The sequence below is a fragment of the Heterocephalus glaber genome, unplaced genomic scaffold (genome assembly GCF_053883595.1).
Source record: "Heterocephalus glaber isolate CG9 unplaced genomic scaffold, H.glaber_assembly_v1.0 deba00001553, whole genome shotgun sequence".
Taxonomy (NCBI): domain Eukaryota; kingdom Metazoa; phylum Chordata; class Mammalia; order Rodentia; family Bathyergidae; genus Heterocephalus; species Heterocephalus glaber.
The window spans coordinates 17,665,584-17,686,651 of NW_028258344.1; the positions used below are offsets into that span (position 1 = coordinate 17,665,584).

The 21,068-nt window shown below is 38.8% G+C and overlaps 1 protein-coding gene and 1 long non-coding RNA gene across 2 annotated transcripts in view; one reads left to right on the forward strand and one right to left on the reverse strand.

Annotated features, from left to right (window-relative positions):
* The window catches only part of LOC106009170 (uncharacterized), a 96,570-nt gene extending 91,859 nt beyond the window's left edge, over nucleotides 1-4,711 (forward strand). The window contains exon 3 of the long non-coding RNA XR_001183277.3: nucleotides 2,592-4,711. This is a non-coding gene — a long non-coding RNA (uncharacterized LOC106009170). The remainder of the gene's footprint in view (nucleotides 1-2,591) is intronic.
* Nucleotides 4,712-8,605: 3,894 nt separating this feature from the next.
* CUNH8orf89 (chromosome unknown C8orf89 homolog) overlaps nucleotides 8,606-21,068 on the reverse strand; it is a 60,086-nt gene continuing 47,623 nt past the window's right edge. Inside the window, 3 exon segments of the mRNA XM_087190392.1 lie at nucleotides 8,606-10,876; nucleotides 16,450-16,539; nucleotides 16,541-16,649. Of these exon segments, the coding sequence (XP_087046518.1) occupies nucleotides 10,676-10,876; nucleotides 16,450-16,539; nucleotides 16,541-16,649 (400 nt within the window). The 3' untranslated portion in view covers nucleotides 8,606-10,675.

Genomic DNA, 21,068 nt, shown 5'->3' on the forward strand with positions numbered 1-21,068 from the left:
TACTGCAGCACCACCAAAAAAAAAAAAAAGCTAAAATGTGAGTGAAAGTGTTTTCAAATCCATAAACGCACAGTTGCTAGGTCCTAAAATTTTAAACTATTACTTAAGGGTTCACAATATTTCGTAAAAGCAAGACTCTCCCTCCCCGAAGCTTAAAGCACTCCGTAGGACACAGAAATCATGAAAATCAATTTTGTAATTACAGCCTTAATCTAGGGCTCAACACAAGTGGCCCATCAACTAAATGTCACAAAATGAGTGGATCTGAATAGGGCGAGCAGGAACCTGCCAAGAGCCAGGAACACAGAAGAGCACTTTCTGAACAACAAGAGCCCTCTTTTATCCAAACAGGACTGTACTGTGATCAGAGGCTTGCACCAGGGATTCCCACAGGTCGTTTCAAACCCTGGCTCTGCAACTTACTGGCTGTGGGAACTTGAGTAAGTTAATAAATTGCAAGTTCTTTGTCTGTAAGATGGGAAAATAATCCCTTCACTTTACCAATTGTAGTGTGGATTAGAAATAATGCGTGTAAAACATTAGTTTTAAATTCTAGAGCTGCCAAAGCAAACAAACACAAATTAGGTGGCTTAAAACAGCAGGGACTTTTGCTTCCTTTGTTAGATTGATTCCTAGATATTTCAATTTTTTGGATGCTATTATAAAAGGAATTGTTTCTCCAATTTCTCTTTCAGTGAGTCTGTTATCTGTGTACAAGAAGGCTATTGTATTTGAGTGTTGACCTTGTATCCAACTACTCTACTGAATCTGTCAATTAAGCCTAGAAGTTTCAGTAGCACGGGAACTAGCACAAAGAATCAACAACTGGGATCTCATCTTATTAAAAAGCTTCTGCACTGCAAGAGAAACCACCATCAGAGCTAAGAGACAGCCTACAATGTGGGAAAAAAATTTTAGCACCTGTACCTCAGACAAAGGACTAGCATCTAGAATATGTAAAGAACTGAAAAAAATCAGACCCTCCAAATTCAAAGACCCAGTTCAAAAATGGGCATCTGACATGAACAGACATTTCTCAGATAAAGAAGTAGGAATAGCAAATAAACATATGACAAAATGTTCAACATCACTGGTCATTTGAGAGACGCAGATGAAAACAACACTGAGATTCCACCTCGCCCCAGAAAGAATGGCTGCTATCAAGAAATCAACCAATAACAAATGCTGGCAGGGGAGTGGGGAGAAAGGAACCCTTCTCCATTGTTGGTGGGAATGCAGAGTGGTACATCCACTGTAGAAATCAGTATGGAGATCCCTCAAAGAACTAGGGCTAGAGGTTCCATTTGACCTGGCTATTCCCCTGCTGGGTATCTTCCCAAAAGAATTAAAAGAATCATACCACAGTGATATATGTGCACCCATGTTCATAGCAGCACAGTTTGTAATAGCTAAAGCTTGGAAACAACCCAAGTGCCCATCATCTGGAAACTGGATAAAGAAGATGTGGGGTTTTTTTTTATAAAATAGAGTACTACTCAGCCGTAAAGAATGAGAAACTAGAGACATTTATAGCTAAATTGATGCATATTGAGGACATGCTCTTAAGTGAAATAAATAGGACACACGTGTAAATACCAAATAGTTTCTCTAGTGTGAGAAACTGAAAGTGTAAATAAGGATTAAAATGATTAAATGAATAATTGATAATTTGAAATAGGAAGAAAAGTTCCAAACGGGTACAGGAAGAGGGAGGGGAAGGGGAAAGGTAAGAAGGGAAAGGAAAAATTATGAGAAAAGGAAAAAATTGAAACAAAGTCTGTGTAAATAGGGACAGGTGCGGGGGAAGGGTGCACAGGTAATGGGGAAAAATTAAGAACCAAGATACATCATGTACAGGTACAAGCACCCAATGATAAATGTAAACATATTGTATACTTAAAATGTACTAATAAAAGAATTTATGCAAAAAAATAAAAATAAAGTGTAGTTACTTGTCAGAGAAAGCAGGAAAAAAAAAAACCAGCAGGGACTTAACTCTAGAAGTTCCAGAGGCTAGCAGCTGAAATGCAGGCCCATACTCTCTCCACAGGCAATCAGGGAGTCACTCCTTGCCTCTCCCAGCTTCTGGTGGTTCCAGGTGATTGTCAGCTGTGCAAAGGCATAGCTTCAATCTCGGCTCCTGTGTTCACCTGGTCTCCTCTTTTTCTGTGTCCCTTTATCTTTTACAAAAACTTATTGCTGGATTTAGGGCCCACCTACATTATCCATGATGATCTCATCTCAGGATCCTAATTTAATGGCATCTGCAAAAACCCTTTTTCCAAATAAGGTCACATTCACAGGTCCTACGGATTAAGACACAAACATACCTCTTGAAAAAGCCACCTCAAACCATGACAGTATCTAATGTGTACCTGACATAAAGTAGCCACTCAATATAATCCACTACTTAATAGTTATTAAGTAATAATTATTACTATTTTTATCAAAAAAGTATAAGACTTTTCATCTCCCTCTTCTTCCTTCCTGGCATCATCCATGGTGGGCAGGGAGCTTCACTTGAATAACACATCAGAGCAACGCCATGGAAGTGACCACATTTACCAAGACCAAGTATGTTTGTCTTGCAGGTGCTCCACTATGAAAAATGCAAAAGAGCAAGCCTAAGGAGGAGGACTACTTGCCACTACCACTTTCTCATCTTTTGGGGAAAATAATCTCCAGAGCTTTGACTTCCAAGACAGATCCAAGACAAGGTTGGAGAGCAGAGAGTCTAGAGGAATAAAACAATTCAAAGGGTTGGAATTTATATCAAACAGCTTTCTATCACTGTGACAAAATACCAGAGAAAATCAATTTTAAAAGAGGAAGGATTTATTTTGGCTCACAGTTTTAAGTTTTAGTTCATGCTCACTTGGATGCATTGCTTCTGGGCCTGTGGTGAGGCTGAACATCATGGTGGAAAGCATGTGATAGAGCAAAGCAGCTCCTGTCATGGTGGGCAGGAAGAAGAGAGGGACAGACAGAGACAGAGAGACAGGCTGAACACAAGAAGTGGCTTTCCAGGTTACACCCCCAGTGACCTACTTCCTCCAACCAGGCCCTACCTCCTCATTTTCACCACCTCTCAATAGCACATTCAATCCTGAACCCATGAATGGATTAGCCCACTGATGAGATTACACCCTTCATGATACAATCACTTCCCCCAAGCCCACCCCTCAACATTGCTGCATTGGGGACCAAGCCCCCAACACATGAGCCTGTGAGAGATATTTCATATCCAAACCATAACAGCTACCACTTCCCACCAGTAACAGGGGTGTAGGTCAGTGGTAGAGTGCTTGCCTAGTGTGCACAAGACTCTGGGTTCAGCACCCAGAATCACAAAACAAAAGGAGGACACCTGGAAGAGAGGACTCTTGAATACCTAATTAAGGCTGACTGTATGGGAAAAATATGGGAGTCACCCATCATTTGAATTCCTTGGGTGTTGGTTATCAGACACTGTCATGGCTTTTTCTCATGATGTATTATGACGGCAGGCCCTCCATGCAGTAGTTTTCCCCATTCACTCCAACTCCTTCACTTTAAAGGTTTGCTTTTCTCCCCATTCCTTCTTTTTGCTTCTCACAGATTGCTCATGCTGTGAGCATATTCAATTTCATTTGTTCAAGGGCTGCAGGAAGGAAGATCTTCTGTCTTAGTCATTTTCCTCCTCACTGGAACAAAATACCTGCCACCTGCAACTTAAAGGAGGGGATATTTAGTTTAGCTCCTGGTTACAGTTCATGGTCAGCTGTCTCCAAGGTAGGAAACAGCATGGCAGAGGGGCATGGTGGAGAAAACGCTTCTCTTATTTTGGTAACCCAGAAGCAAAGAACAAGTTAGGAACTGTGAAGAAGGTACATCCCTCCAGGTCACTCCTTCAGGGATCCTCCTACTGGGACTAGACCCCACTTCCTAACAGCAAGTCAACTATAGCATCCCCATAATTCAGTCACTTTCCAAAAACCCCACCTATGAGTTCATGAGGCTCTTGGGGAACATATAGATATAAATCACGTCTTCCTTCCTATCTCTGTCAGCAGGAATCAAACAAAAACAGCAAACCTGCTGAGGATAGAGGCAAAGTCGAATGGCCTCTGAATTCTGCAAGGAGTTTGTTGATTTCTTGCTTGCTTGGGCTTTCTGCCCTCCTCTTCCATGCCTCCTTTCCCTGCAGTACCTCCAGTCTTCCCGCCGGGGGATATTTTCCCCAAGCTTCACCTCCAATTCTCACATCAGGGACCCAGCTCACAGTTCTATGCTAACTTTAGGTCAGCCTCAGTCTTGGTCAGTAGAAAAGCCTGAAGGTAGAGCAGAGAAGCATTTCATCCATGCCCCCAGCCCCACTCGCTTGGCCTTTGATTCTAATCCCTGGACTCTTCAACTTGTGGTCTTTGCCAATTATTCTCCAGCTTCTTGCCCCAGACCTGTTCTCTATTCATCCAGCTCTGTGCTCCCCGAAAGCTGCTTCCTCTGGAATTTATTACCTCGGCTTCATTATTAACTGGGTTTGGCTGGTAGGAGACACTAGCACGAGGTAGAAAGGGGGTTAGAAAGAGTCGAGGACTTATCTGCTCCCCTTGGTGCAGCCCTCTTGCATCCACCCCTAGCATCTCTCTGCAACACCCATTCCCATGGGGATTAGTTAACCCTAAAGATGGACCAAATATAGATTTATAATAAATTATTTATTGAATGTAAACCATATCCTCAGTTTCATATAAGTTTCTTTTTCTTTTATTGGATTAAAAATGAAGTAGGATAACCTAGAATCATGGCATTTTAGTAAATGTTTTTATCTCCATACACAGGGCAAAGAAAATTGTTCACCTGATGTTATTTATGAGTGATGAGATTTTAGGTGCTTTTTAAACCTTGTTTTTATACTTTTCCTACATTGCTAAAATTCTTAAAAAATACTTATTATTTTCCAAAAATACTACTTTTGTAATTAAGAACAGTTCTAGCTTGGGGATATAGCTTCATGGTATAGCATTTGCCTACCTTGGGTTCAATCTCCAGCACCAAAAGTAAAAAAACTTTCTATCGGGAGGCTGAGAACAGGAGGATCACCAGGAGTTGGAGGCCACATAGTGGGAACTATGTAGTGAGTTCAAAGCCAGCCTGAACTACATAGCAAAACCCTGTCTCAAAAACCAAATAAGTTCATAAAAAGATAGATAGATAGATATAGATAGGCAGACGGACAGACAGATTCAACCTCAAGGTTGAAAAGGCGATTATCTATTGTCAGTATATCTCATTTATTTTTAAAAATTCCATATAAACATTCCACTCCTTTCTCAAATTGGCTTGAGTTGAATTCTTTCTAGGGGAAATGAAGTGGGAGGCAGACATAATTATCCATGTAAACAAACCAGCTTTCCACTCCACTAGTATAAATGCTCCAATGTGTGTTAATGTCATAACTCCAAAACACAACTCAATATTGAGAGATATGTCTGAGGCAGTACTATCATGCCCTAAATGTATACCCTGGTTATATTTGTCAACTAAATTTAAGGTTTTTAAGACTATCATTGCAAGCCAGGCCTGGTGGCACATGCCTGTAATCCCAGCACTCAGGAGGCTGAGACAGGAAGATCGCTGTGGGTTTGAGGCCAGCCTGGGTGACATAGTGAGCTCAAGGCCCTGAACTACACAGCAAGACCCTGTCTCAAAAAAAAGACTCATTCCATGTGGTTTATGTATATGAACTTTGAATCCTAGTAGGTCAGAATCCTGGTTCTCCCTTTCTAGCTAGAGACCTAGTGTAAAATAAAGACCATCAGTTTACTTCATTTATAAAAGAGGAATAATATCATCCTACCTATTTTTTAGGATTTTCAGACAGTTAATAAATAATAGTAAATGTTTACAGTACACAGTAGGAATTTGACAAATGAAATCCACCTGATAATCAAGTGTTTAGAAATGTTCACCCAAAAGAGTTCACCAAATTTTTGCTTGAGAGTGACTTTTCTCTTGCATCTTATTTGTTAAATCATTGAATACATTTGGAGGAGTAATCAGAAGACAGAAAACGTAAATGCAATATCTAAGTCATTCTCAATCAAAATTCATATGTAGGAGCTGGGCGTGGTGGTGCACACCTGTAATCCCAGCACTCTTGAAGTTGAGGCAGGAGGATCACCTTGAGTTCGAGGCCAGCCTGGGCTAAATAGTGAGTTCAAGTCCAGGCTGAACCACATAGTGAGACCCTGTCTCAAAAAAAAAAGAAAAAAAAGAAAGAAATATTCATATGTAAGCACAAATATAACCATTTAAATTTATTTAGTTACCCCTTAGGAACTGCACGTATATTTGTGTAAATAAATACAAGGCATGGAAGGACCTAGAAAATACCCATTCTCTTTTATCTGTGATGGTTACTTTTTTCTTCTCCTGTTTTTGTCTTCTTCCTATTTCCTCCCATCCTATATGGATTTGGGCTCACTTCTCTCTCTAGTTTTTTATCAGGAGAACACTCTTTGCTATGCAAATGTTTCACAAGGTTCTAGCTTTAGTATCTTCTCAGAATTAAAGACCAACATTTCAAATACATGTTTGGGATCTCTATGAGGATGTCCTGATCACACCTTAAACTGGCTTTGCCCAAAGTTGCACTCCTCCCAAACCAGCACCTCTACCTCTGAGATTCTCATTGCTAAGATTGCAAATCTGAGTTACTTTTGATCCTTCCTTTCCTGACATCCTATATTTATGCAATTCATCTTTAGTCCTCTACGTTGATATCCTAATTATCCAGTCTTTCCTTACCATTCCTACTTCTACTCCCAACTCAAAGATTCTTGCCCTGATTTCCATGAAAACCTAAATGATTTCCCAACCTCCAGTCCCCTCCCATTACAGTCCAGCTTGCTTAATGTACCTAGGTGAATCTTCCTAAATCACAAAAGCAATAATTTACTTTCAGTCTCAAAATCTCCCATTGCAAAACAGATTGAATATAAACTCATGCTTGCCATCTGAGGCTCTCTACCATATAACATATCAAGTTATCATTTGAGCCAGGCTGGCCTCTCTATGCCCTTGTTTCCAGGGTTGTAAAGAATGGTTCCACAAAGCCAGATTTAGCTTGCACATATAATTTTATTTGATGTACACAGTGGCTTTATAAATTTTGAGTGAGTTGCTTATTTTAAATTAGTTGTTGGAAGGTTTCAAAAAATCAGATTCTCACTTTTTATGAAAAGTTGCACTATCTGGCAACATTAGACTCCATGGCACAAAAAGCTGAAGGTAGGCAGCCAGAGCTCTTTCAAATGGGATAACATGTCCCAGTTTGCCACAGACTTCATCTGATTAAAGTCACATAATCTGGTGCTGGCTTGGTCCCTATTGTAGTCAGGGTTTCCAAGGGAATAGATTTAATATAGAACACATAATTTACAGGGTTATTTTATAGTATTCACCCAAAAAGTCAAATGCAGAGGAATACAAGAGATCTCCCCACACTCTAGAGACCCAAAGAATTCAGCCAAGGGCCTGAATCACATGGCAATGTCCAGCACAAGTCCAGCTAAAGGCCTGGATCCTAAGGCAATGTATCATGCAACTCTATCAAGGACCTTCACCGGGAAGGCCCAAAGGCCAGTGGTGGAAGCTAGAAAGTCTATGCCAATGGGGTGAAGGATTTGTGCCACCAGGCTGAGAGATCTGTACTGGAGCTAGGAAGTGACGCTCGAGATGAAGACCTGAGCTCCTCTGACAATGTGAACAGCAGAGTTCATATGAAGAAAGCCAGCCACAGCAAGCTTCTTTAAGAAAATCAGCAGCATAAAATTTTCTCCACCAGTTCTCTTTTTATGCCATTGGCAACAATTCTCAGGTGGGTCTTCCATGCTCAGTACCACACTGACTCAGTTCAGCTAGGCGTTCCAAGTTGACAGTTAGATAATCCACCACAGTCCCTGCCAGCATGTGAATTTGTTGGAGTTCTTTTCATCAAATTGACTTTTTAATCTTTTTTTCTAAGTTTATATTCTAACTTCACCTACAGTAACAGCTCAGTAAACATAATTCATAGAAATAACAGCAAAGATTAATTCATTCCTTTTATAGATGAAGAAATGGGCATACAATCTGTCTGGATAATGATTAGCACCATCATTTAAAACGAGAAAATATTCTCCTTTTTTCCTTCTTTCTTGTCTTTCCCTTCATTGTCCCTCCATGGTCTTTCTTTTTTTTATTAATAAATTTTATTTTATCCCATTCCTCCCTCAAACCCCCTCCCCTCCCTATGTACAAAAGCTTTGTTTCCATTTTTTCTTCTAGTTTTACTTTTTTCTTGTCCCTTCTTCCTTTCTCCCTTCCTCCTCCCTTGTTCTCCTTCCCATTTGAACACTTTCTTCCCATTTCCCAACATCCATTATACATCTCAGTCCTATTTCCACATTTAGTTTCTCACACTAGAGAAACAATGCTGTATTTAAACATATGTGTCCAATTTATTTCACTTAAGAATATGGTCTCAAGGTCCATCCATTTAGCTATGAATGTCTGAAACTCATCCTTCTTTATGGCAGAGTAGTACTACTCCATTGTTTAAAAAAAAAAAAAACACCACACATCTTCTTTATCCACTCATCAGTTAAAGGGCATTTGGGCTGTTTCCAAGATTTAGCTATTACAAAATGTGATGCTATAAACACATTTTGTAATGTGTGCACATATATCGCTGTGATAGGAAGCTTTTAATTCTTTCGGGAAGATACCAAAAAGAGGTATAGCTGGCTCAAAAGGAATCTCAAGTTTTAGTTCCTTGAGAAACCTCCACACTGATTTCCACAGTGGTTGCACCAGTCAACACTTCCACCAATAGTGGAGAAGGGTTCCATTTTCCCCACAGCACCTCCAGCATTTGTTATTGGTTGATTTTTTTTTTTTATATACCGGGGATTGAACTTGGGACCTTGCACTTGTGAGGCAAGTGCCGGAACCACTGAGCTAAATCCCCAGTCCTTGGTTGATTTCTTGATAGCAGCCATTCTTTCTGGGGTGAGATGAAATCTCAGCATTGTTTTAATTCAGCATGTGAATTTGTGATGCCTGCTTTACCCTACCTACTGTGCATCCAAGTGCATAATTCCCAAATGCAAAGTACACCTTTGCTTATATTTTTCCACCTTTCTAGAAATACCCTGCCTTTCCATATTTCCTGTTTCTAATGACCATTTCAAACACCATGTTTTCCATAAAACCCTCCCAGACTGCCCCAGTAAACCTCTGTACCATGCTGTGATTCTCCACTCTATAGAATCAAGTCTCTGAAACCCTTGATTTCTCAGGGAGGTATAGAAACACAAACTTCTCTCCATTCCTCCAGCTTTCTTGAGCGGGGTTTTCCTTTATTCTTAGACCTTCCTCCTCCTCTCCATGAAGATGGTGGAAGTCTTTCCCCATCCTCCCTTGATCTCAAGGATCTGCCTGTCCACACAGTGGAGAGGCCCTGAGGTAGCAGGTGAGTCCAGGGTGGTCAGCACTCTCGGGTGTGATCATTTGCCAGATTCTGAAGTTCTATACTGAGAGGCCCATTGTTGCCACACATCTGAGGCAGGATCTCCCCTCTCGGTTTTATAAGCAAACCAAACCAACATTGTCATTTTCATATGGCTGAATATTTATCTCACAACTGGTTAAACTCAATCAGGAAAAAAGACCTTCTAACCCCAACAATAAAGAATTACTCTTCTCTGAACCTTTTGTAGCAACTAGCAAAGTTCATTGCACAGAAGACTAGAAGATACAAAAACAATAGGCAGTTAGGGCAAGGCCCTTGGTAAACTTAGACAAACCCTGAGAAGTTGGGGTACAGGGGAAGTCTGCACTCCTGATGTCAGGGGCCTACTGAAAAAGCCAACTGCATTGTTTCATTGTTTCATATTCACACCAAAGTCCACATATAAACTCCTGGACTTAGGCCCTTCACACCCTCCTCCCTTGGAGCCCCTCTCAGCTGGAGAGCACTTTTCTTTGTTCTCTCTAATAAACTACACTCAATGTGTCCCCCACTACTGTGTCTTTCAACTTCATTGTTTTTTTTTCAACTTCATTCTTCATCATCCCCGGGACAAAAGCCCAGAGGTAGAAGAAAATTAGTGACCCTCATCAAAAGAGCTCAGAAGTAGGAGAAGATTGGTAACACACAGAAAGGCACTCAAAAAAGTTTATCAAATTAAATAAAAAGACATAATCAAGCCAGAGATGATGATACACATCCATAATCCCAGCATTCTGGGATGCTGAAGAAAAATAGCAAGTTCAGGTCTAGCTTGGGCACCTTAGCAACTTAGCAAGATCCTGCCTCAAAATAAAAATAAATAAATAAAACGTCTGTGTATGCACCTAGTGCAAAGACCCTGGGTTCAGTCTCCAGAACTATAAAAATAATAAATAAATAGTACATAAAATTCATGGAATATAATTTCTCCTATGCTATGTTCCCGTAATTTAACTATATCTTTGTAATGTTAAAAAAATAAAAGTTATTCCATATGTAACATAAAATATTTATTTCCTATTTACATTTCCATTTTATGTAAATCACTGCACATCATATCACATAAAAAAAAAGAAAAGAAAAAAAGCAAATATGAACCTTAAGAGCAAATGAAGAAAGTGTTACACTGAATGACATTTATCAGCAGTCTCGGAGCTCTTGTTTCTTGCCTTTTTTTGATTTTGTGGTTGTTTCCTGACAAATGGTATCATACTCCAATATGGCCATTCTGGAAAGTCTCTGCAAGTACTCAGATGGTGCTCCAGTGAGAGGGTCACTGAAGCCAGAATCTAGAGGGAGAAAGTCAGCTACTAAAATTACATTAAGCACACAGGAATAATTCTATAAAACATAAACATAATGAGTGAAATATTTATTCAAGAAATGACTATATAACACTACTAGATCTTTGTATAATATCTATTTGAAAAAGAAGTATCAATGCTTACTTTCTAAAATGCCTACTGTGACTATGATAGCAAGTCACTTCAAAAGATATTTAATAGAGCTATGGTGCATGCCTGTATTTCCAGCACTTGGGAAGCTGAGGCAAGAGGATCACAAGTTCAAGGCCAGCCTGGGCAACTTAGCACCTTAGGGAGAATGCTGTCTCAGAAAAAAAAGAGGGGGATGGCTGGGAATGTAGCTTAGTGCAAAGGCCTTAGGTTCAATCCCCAGTACCACCACCATCACCACCAAAACAAACAAACAAACAAAAAATAATAATAGGATAACTTCAATCATTAAGGAAAACCATCTGACAAAATTAAACTCTCATTTGTGCAGAAAAAAATTAAAGGGAACTTTTTTTACTTACTAAAGGACAGCTACTCAAAGCCTACAGAAAGCATCATTTTCTTTATAAATTTTATTTTAATTTATCCCATTCCCCCCCTTAAGTCCCCTCCCCTCCCTATGTACAAAAACTTTGTTTCCATTTTTTTTCGTTCTATTTTCACTTTTTTTCTTGTCTCTTTCTGGCTTTCTCCCTCCTTCCTCCCTGTTATCCTTCCCATTTGAACACTTTCTTCCCATTTCCCAACATCCAGTATATATCTCAGCCCTATTTCCACATTGGGTTTCTCACACCAGAGAAAAACAATGCAGTATTTAAACATATGTATCCAATTTATTTCACTTAAAGTTATGGTCTCAAGGTCCATCCATTTAGCTATGAATGTCTGAAACTCATCCTTCTTTAAGGCAGAGTAATGCTCCATTTTATAAATAAACCCCACTTCTTTATCCACTCGTCAGTTGATGGGCATTTGGGCTATTTCCAATATTTAGCTATTACAAACTGTGATGCTATAAACATGGGTGCACATATATCACTGTGATAGGATGCTTTTAATTCTTTTGGGAAGATACCAAGAAGAGGTATAGCTGGGTCAAAAGGAATCTCTAGTTTTAGTTGTTTGAAAAATCTCCACACTGCTTTCCACAGTGGTTACACCAGGCTACACTCCCACCAACAATGGAGAAGGGTTCCATTTTCCCCACGGCCCCTCCAGCATTTGTTATTTTTTTCAGCATTTGTTACTGGTTTATTTCTTCATAGCAGCCATTCTTTCTGGAGTGAGATGGAATCTCAGCATTGTTTCAATTTGTATCTCTCAAATGACCTGTTACTGAGGAGATATTAAAGGCATTCCCTTTGAAAATCAGAAACAACCCAAACATGTCTATTACTCATTTCTATTTTAGATATTATTTGTGATTCTAGTCAGCTTGGAAAGAAAAGAAAACTACAACCCCAAACCTTTTCCCTCCTCTTAGAAAAGCACTAATCTTCTCATGAGAGCAAAGTCCTCATGTCAATCATTCCCTAAAGACCTCGAACTCTTAATGTTATTCCACTGGGTATTAGGTTCCAACATAAGAGTGTTGGAGGGGCACATATACTGAAACCATAGCAGTACCAATCCTGAAAAAGCCATAAAGTTGGATTTCTGGAAAATAGGCAGCCATGTTCATTTGGGTTAAGATGCAAAACAAATGCCTTTTGTTTTAATTAACATTTACATTTTTATTTTATACTGCTTGTTGATTACAGGAATTATATATGGTATTTGGAAATCCAGACAAAGGAAATATCCAAGGAAAAGTTCATGAACATTTAACTTTATGCACTCACATAGACTGAACTTGCAAATTTACTGTCAAGTCAGTTCTGACTGCTAAGATTAGAGGCTTTACTTAGTAATTTCAGTTTTTATTTGTTTGAAAGGATAAATGTGCTAAAAGAAGACAACTATAATTACAATAAAAATGAAAAACAAATGAGGCTTTAAAAGTCTTAAACGGGTAAGAAAATAATTGATACACATAAATAAAAGATGAATCATTTGATAGTCTGAAGGACACATATCAAATAACATAAAATGTTGCAGGTGTTATGCTTAGACCAGTGTTTCTCTGCTGTAGGTGACTGCTCCCCTATGAACTTCTGGCAATATCTGGAGACATTTTTTAATTTTCACAGATGAAGGATGCTAGTGGCATCTAATAGGTATATGCAATAGATGATTCATTTTGGTCTGGTCTGGTCTGGTCTGGTCTGGTCTGGTTTGATTTGGTTTGGTTTGAGACAGGGTCCTGCTATGTGGTTCAGCCTAGCCTTGAACTCACTATGCAGCCCAAGCTGGCTTTGAATTCACTGTGATTCACCTGCCTCAGCCTTTTAAGTGCTGGGGTTACAAGCATGCACCACCATGGCAAACTCGAATTCTAAACATCCTACAATACACAAGACAGACCCCACAACTAATAAACATCTGGTTCAAAATGTTAATACTATTACAGTTGGAAAACCCTGGCCTCAACAAATAATGAATAAAAGACAAGAAGACATAATTGACAAAATGGAAAACTTTAAAACATATAGCTCCAGAATCTTTACCATTAACTTTGGATAAAATTACTGGAGGAAACTATTAAGAGTTTATTGTAGAACATAAATGCTAAATATGTATTATGGCACATGTGTTATGTTCTCTTGTTATAATAGCTCCGTGAATCTGTAATACATGAAGGAGGGAATGAGACAGCAAGCGTAGAGACCAGAACCACTGGGAAGTTCTCTATGATCTTGTAGACATCATTAAAAGTTGTAATAACCCAATTCAACAGATTTTTCATGTGCACTTTTGAAAAACAAAATATTCCAGAAATGTAGAGGTGAAAATTCCTATTTTTAAAATTTCAAAGGACAGTCCCGCCATTCCACCTCTACTAGCCCAGAGGAAGGGGCTTCCGGGCCACCGTTCTGCCACTCTGAGCACAGAGGTAGGGGATTCTGGGATGCCATTCCACCACTTCGAGCCCAGAGGAAGGGGCTTCCAGGCCACTGTTAAACCACTCACACCTCAGAGGAGGTGAGCCATGCAGGGGCCAACAGCACCTCCCTGATTGAAATGAGAAGACACAAAAACAAGGCTCAAAACCAGACTTGCAGATCACGTACAGCAACCCCAAAGGGAAAGGAGATGAAACTATCTAATACTCAACCACCTGAACACCCTGAACTGGCAACAAAAGAGGATATGGAAAAAAAGAAATCAGAAATAATTTCTCACATGACAGCAGAGATTGCTTTGGAGCTGCCGTCCCACTGCTCCTGGTCGAGAGGAAGGGGCTTCCCGGTCAACATCCCTCCCGCTGGAAAAATTGGGCTTCAACTTGCCAAAGATTAAAACTAGACCTATATCTCTCACCATGCACTAAACTAAAATCAAAATGGATTAAAGATCTAAATACTAAAATAGAAACTCTGAACCAGTTGGAACAGAGGTTAGGTAGAACCCTTGAAGACATCGGTGTAGGAAATATTTTATGAACAAAACCTCAGTTGCCTGAGAACTAGCACAAACAATCAACAAGTGGGATCTCTTCTTATTGAAAGTTTTCTGCACAGCAAGAGAAACCACCAGCAGTGTGAAGAGACAACCCACAATGTGGGAAAAAGTCTTCACCTGCTCTTCCTCAGACAAAGGTCTACTATCTAGAATCTATAAAGAACTTAAAAAGATCAGACCTCCCAAATTTAAAGACCCAATCCAAAAATGGGCATCTGAAACAGACAGACATTTCTCAGACAAAGAAGTAGAAATAGCAAATAAATACATGAAAAAATGTTCAACATCACTGGTCATTTGAGAGATGCAAATGAAAACAATGCTGAGATTCCACCTCACTCCAGAAAGAATGGCTGCTATCGTGAAATCAACCAATAACAAATACTGGCGGGGCTGTGGGGAAAGAGGAACTCTGCTCCACTGCTGGTGGGAGTGTAGACTGGTGCAACCACTGTGAAAATCAGTATGGAGATACCTCAAAGAACTAGGACTGGAAGTCCCATTTGACCCCGCTATTCCCCTGCTGGGGATCTTCCCCAAAGAATTAAAAGAATCATACCGCAGTGATATATGTTCACCCATGTTCATAGCAGTGCAGTTTGTAATAGCCAAAACTTGGAAATAGCCCAAATGCCCATCAACTGGAGACTGGATCAAGAAAATGTGGCTTTATAAAATGGAGTACTACTTGGCCATCAAAAATGAGAAATTAGAGACATTTATAGCTAAGTGGATGCACATTGAGGCAATACTCTTAAGTGAAATAAATAGGACACACATGTGTAAATACCGAATAGTTTCTCTGGTGTAAGAAACTGAAAGTGTAAATAAGGACTAAATGTATAATAGGTAATGTGAAATAGGAAGAAAAGGGGCAAAGGGGAAGGAAGTGGGAGGGCTAGGGGAAAGGATAGAAGGTAATGGGATTAATATGAGAAAATGGAAAAATAGGAACAAAATCTTTGTAAATAGGGAGGAGTGGAGGGGTTGAAGGGAGGTCTGGGCAAGGGTGAAAAATAAGAACCAAGAGAGACTATGTAAAGGTGCAAATTTCCAATGATGAATGTCTTTATATTGTATACCTAAAATATACCAATGATTAGAATGAATAATCGATAATGCAAAACAGGAAGAAAAGGTCCTAAGGGGTAGGGGTAGTGGGAGGGGCAGGGGAAAGGATAGAAGGGAAAGGACAAATGATGAGAAATGGAAAAAATGGAAATAAAGTCTTTGTAAATAGGGAAGGATGGAGGGGGTGATGGAGGGGGTGAAGGGAGGGCTAGGAATGGGGAAAAAATAAGAACCAAGATGCATCATGTAAAGGTACAATTCCCAATGAGAAATGTAATTGTGTTGTATACCTACAATGTACCAATAAAAGAATTTAAGAAAAAAAGGGGGGGGTAGGAGTTCTGGGAAGGTAGCTCAGTACAAAAGATTTGAGCTCAATACCAAGTACCACAAAAACAAAACAAGGGATGAAATTGTGAAATAATTTGTATTTTGCTATTTTCAAGAATTTTATTTCCATAAAAACATGAAGGAGAATTCAAAATAAACAAAAAATACAATCACAACCTGAAAGTAAAGGGGGACACTGTCTTTATTAAGCAGTGGATATAAGATATACGATACACTATAGAATATAAGATACTCTCCAGATGACACACGCAAGGCACTGCTAAAGATCTGGGTGTCTTAAAATATAAAAATTAACCTGAGGTATGTAAAAAGGAAACAGTATTTATGAAAAGGAGGATAATCCAACAGACATAATATTGCATTGAATATTAAGAGACATCATTTTTCTGAGATGTTGGGGACAAACTCCAGAGACAAGTGCCCTACCACTGAGCTACCTACACCTTCAGCCCCAAGAAGTCATTTTGCAACATCTGTTTCTTTTATTCAAGGAATTTTATTCATTTTAATTTACTTCCATTTTTCTTTTCCAGAAACTTTATATATTATCCTGCCATAAATGTCATAGAAATGATGAAATGTGTCTTGACAACTTTAAAAAAACCATGTAAACTCAAAGCACTATTTCTATGTTATCTTTAAGGGAATAACAGTAAAAATTAAGTTACCTTTCCTTATTTTTTGTGTTTCTAAAACTGCTTTCCTCCAACTACTCTCAAAAAAAAAAACACCCTTCCAGGGAACTTCTGGTGACTCTAGAAGTCTCAATCTTCATTTCAGGAGATACCACTGGCATTTTTTTTTCTTCTTTCAACAGTGCTGATGAAAGCGAGATGCTATTTCAGATATAGGACACAAGACACAAAACAGAAAGCAAGGCATTGCTTGTAAATATTTTTCCTGTTTGCCTTTCATCATGCAGATTAAATGTTAACTTAGATTTACTTATAACATGTAAATACATATTCTTAGTATTTTAAAACAAGAGACTTTTAAGAATAAAGTAAAAATATGTAGTCAGAATTTTTAAACCCTAAATATTATAATATCTTAGTGAATTATTTCAAATTCCAAGTTACAGATATTTGGCAATATAAACAAATGTAAAGTCCAGCAAGACATTCTATTTTATTTACAAGAAAATAGAATGCTTAGAATTCTCTCAGAAATACTATTATAAAATGCATTTGTGACTTAACAAAGACAAATTCCATGCTCATGGAAAATGAATATGTCTCAACGTAGTCATTATTTTTATTCTAAATACAGACACAGAAGAATAATCAATCATGTACCCTACTTACTTAATACATTAAATATATTCAATTTGATCATATATTTTAAGTGTCTGTTATGTGCAAAGCATCGCTAAACCCCAAGGAGAACACAACCAGGAGTAAGAAGCAGCCCCTACTCTCAGGAGTTCAGCAGGAACAACAAAGAATGACAGTACTGCAGTCACAACTTATTAAACACCTGTAATTCCTTGCTGGCCATTTTCTATCCATTTTCTACAATCTTCACAACAAAGGAATCAAGGATGGCCAGATCCAGCTATGCTCATTCATTTGTACAAAATAAGTTATTTGCTGAGTGTTGATTCTATACCAAGAATTGCATGGGGCACTAGAGTAACATGCTGAACAAGCAGTCCCTGAGTCTAGTAAAGGAAACACAGATGAAGAAACAGATAATACAGTTTAGTAAGGCCTATGCTGGAACAAAAAAATGAAAACACAGTGCTAGGGAGCACGGAGGAGAGGACCCTAACCCATACTTGAGCATTAGAGACTTTCCAGAGAAGCTAACAAAACAAAGGCATGGAGGAGGTGATGGTTTCTAGCAGAGGAAAAGCCTGTAGAAAGACTCCACAGTGAGAGACAGCCCCTCAGAGTATCTTTTAATACTAGTGTGTATCATTCACGGCAGGGAAGGAAAGGGAGAGGGAGATACAAGGCAAGAACATGAGGGAGAAAGAGGCAGGTAAGGGCACAGGGATGAAGAGAAAAGAAGAAGCAGGGAAAGGGGAAGAACAAGGGGTGGAAGGGAAGAAGGGAGGGGAGAAGGGAAGGAAGCCTCAGAGATGGAGGAGTGGGGAGAGGTAAGCCATCTCCAAAGAGGGCTACATCTGAGGAGTCAACTGTGTCAGACTCTGGTGAAGTTACTTATCACTGGAGAAAAATGAACTCAAAATAAATGGGGAAACATCTTTGAATTTGGTGGCATGGTCTTGGGTTGACTTGCAATGCAGTGTTGGGAGCTAAAGGTGAGGGTGTAGAACAGACAGCCACAGGGTGGAGGGGAGTCCATTAGGTGACACAGTCAGGGACAGGCAGGGGAAGGGACAGGCCCAACTCCACATGGTGCCATGCATCCACTTGGGCTTCTCCAACCTGACCTGCCAGGTGCTCTGGCCCTGGCCCAGGCTTCCTTCCTTTAAAAAAAATTATTATTCCCTTTTTTATTAATACATATTTGCAGTACATAATGATTGCATTTATCATGGACAGTTAATACTTGTACACAACATATCTTAATTCTTTTTTTCATTCCCTAGCCCTCCTGTCCCTTACTGCTCCAACTCTTCCCATTTACAAAAGTTATATTTCCATTTTTTTCTTGGATTCTTTTTTCTGCCCTCTCTCTTCCCTCCCTCTCCCTCCATCACTTGTTCCCTTTCCCATTTGAGAAAGATCTTACTTTCTCTTATCTATCTTTTATTTTGCTCTTTATTTGTGTCTTGAGTTTCTCTTATAAAATAATCCATATGATATGTAAGCATTGTATGTGCACTTAACATTATGGTCTTGAGGTGCATCCATTTACCTACAAATGCCTCAAGTCTGTCTTTATTGCAGAGTAGTACTCCGTTGTGTATAAATATCTCATTTTCTTTTTGTGTGTGTCTGTGTGTCTATTTTTTTTCTTTTTTTGAAGCAAAACATTTATTGGTACATTTTAGATATATATAATAATAACATTCATCATAGGGAATTTGTACCTGTACATGATATATCTTCCTTCTTTTTTCAACATTCCCCCCTCCCTTTGACCCCTCTTCCCCTCCTTATTTACAAAAGCCTTGTTTCCATTTTTTACCTTTGATTTTCTCTTTTTTTCCTTGTCTCTTCTTTCCCCTCTCCCCTTGTTCCCTTTCCCCATTTGAACATTTTTTCCCAATTCTCAATGTCTATTGTACATTTTAGCCCTTATTTTCACTTTCAGTTTCTCACACCAGAGAAACAATGTGGTATTTAAACATGTGTGTCCAATTTATTTCACTTAAGAATATCGTCTCAAGGTCCATCCATTTAGCTATAAATGTCTCGAGCTCATCCTTCTTTATGGCAGAATAGTACTCTATTGTATAAGAAAAATACATCTTCTTTATCCATTCATCGGTTGAGGAGCATTTGTGCTGTTTCCAAGTTTTAGCTATTACAAACTGTGTCACTATAAACATGGGTGTGCATATATCGCTGTAATATGATGCTGTTCTTTCAGGAAGATACCAAGAAGGGGAATACCCTGCTCAAATGGAACTTCATTTTAGTTTTTTGAGGAATCTCCACACATTTCCACAGTGGTTACACCAATCTACACTCCTACCAACAGTGAAGAAGGGTTCCTTTTTCCCCACAGCCCCACCAGCATTTATTGGTTGATTTCTTGATAGCAGCCATTCTTTCTGGTGATGAAATCTCAGTATTACATAAATTTTCATCTTTCCAATGACCAGCGATGTGGAGCATTTTTTCATATATTTATTTGCTGCTTCTACTGCTTCATCTGAGAAGTGTCTATTCATTTCAGATGCCCATTTTTTGGATTGGGTCTTTAAATTTTTTGAGTTCTTTATATATTCTAGATAGTGGTCCTTTGTCTGATGAATAGCTGGCAAAAGTTTTTTCCCACACCATGTGTTGTCTCTTCACTCTGTTAGTGGTTTCTATCCCTGTGCAAAAGCTTCTTGATGAGGTCCCAGTTGTTGATTCATTGTGGTATATCCCATGTGGTCTGTGTTTTGTTCATGAAGTCTTTTCCTATTCCTATGTCCTCAAGTGTTCTACATAGTCTCCCTTCCAGCAGATTGTTTCTGTTTTAATATTTAGATCTTTGATCCATTTCAATTTTAGTTTAGTGCATGGTGAAAGATTTGGTCTAGTTTCAGTCTTTGGCATGTAGAAAGCCAGTTTTTCTAGCACCATTTATTAAAGAGGCTATCTTTCTTCCAGTGAAGGTGTTTGCCTCCTTTGTCAAAGATATGGTGGCTAAGTATGTCTGGAGTTGTTTCTGCATCTTCTAGTCTGTACCATTCATCCTCAGGTTTGTTTTTTCCCCCCAGTACCATGCTGTTTCTATCACAGTAGCTTTGTAGTATATTGTCAGGTCAGGGGTTGCCTTTGTTGCCCAGAATTGCCTTTGCTATTCTAGGTCTCTTCTGGTTCCAAATGAATTTTAGGATTGCTTTTCCCAATTCAGTGAGACATGCATTGGAATTTTGATTGGGATTGTATTAAATCTGTAAAGTAATTTTGGAATTATGGCCATTTTCACTAAACTGGTTCTTCCTACTCAAGAACAAGGGATATCTTTCCTTTTTCTAATATCCTCTTTGATCTTTTTTCAGAGTACTGTAGTTTTCAATGTAGAGGTCTTTTATTTCCTTTGTTAGACTGATCCCTAGGTATTTCATTCTTTTGGATGCTATTATGAAAGGTATAGTTTCCCTAATTTCTCTCTCAGTGATTTTGTGATTTGAGTACAGGAAGGCTATTGATTTCTCAGTGTTGACTATCCAGCTACTCTATTAAATTTTGTTATTAAACCTAGAAGTCTTTTGGTGGAGCTTTTGGGGTCTTCTGTGTAGAGTATCATGTCATCCACAAATAATGATAATTTAACTTCTTTCTTTCCTATCCTTATTCCTTTTATTTCTTTCTCTTGTCTAATTACTCTGGCTAATGTTTCCAAAACTATATTGAATAAAAGTGGTGACAGTGGACATCTTTGTCTTGTTCCTGATTTTATAGTGAAAGCTTTCAAGTTTTGTCCATTTAGTATGATGTGGGCTGTTGGTTTGTCATGGATGGCTTTTATCAGATTGAAATAAAGCCCATCTATACCAATTTTCCATAGAGTTTTTATCATGATAGGGTGTTGGACCTTGTCAAATGCTTTTTCTGCATCTACTGAGAAGATCGTATGTTTTTTTCCCTTTGGCTCTGTTAATATAGTGTATAACACTTATTGAT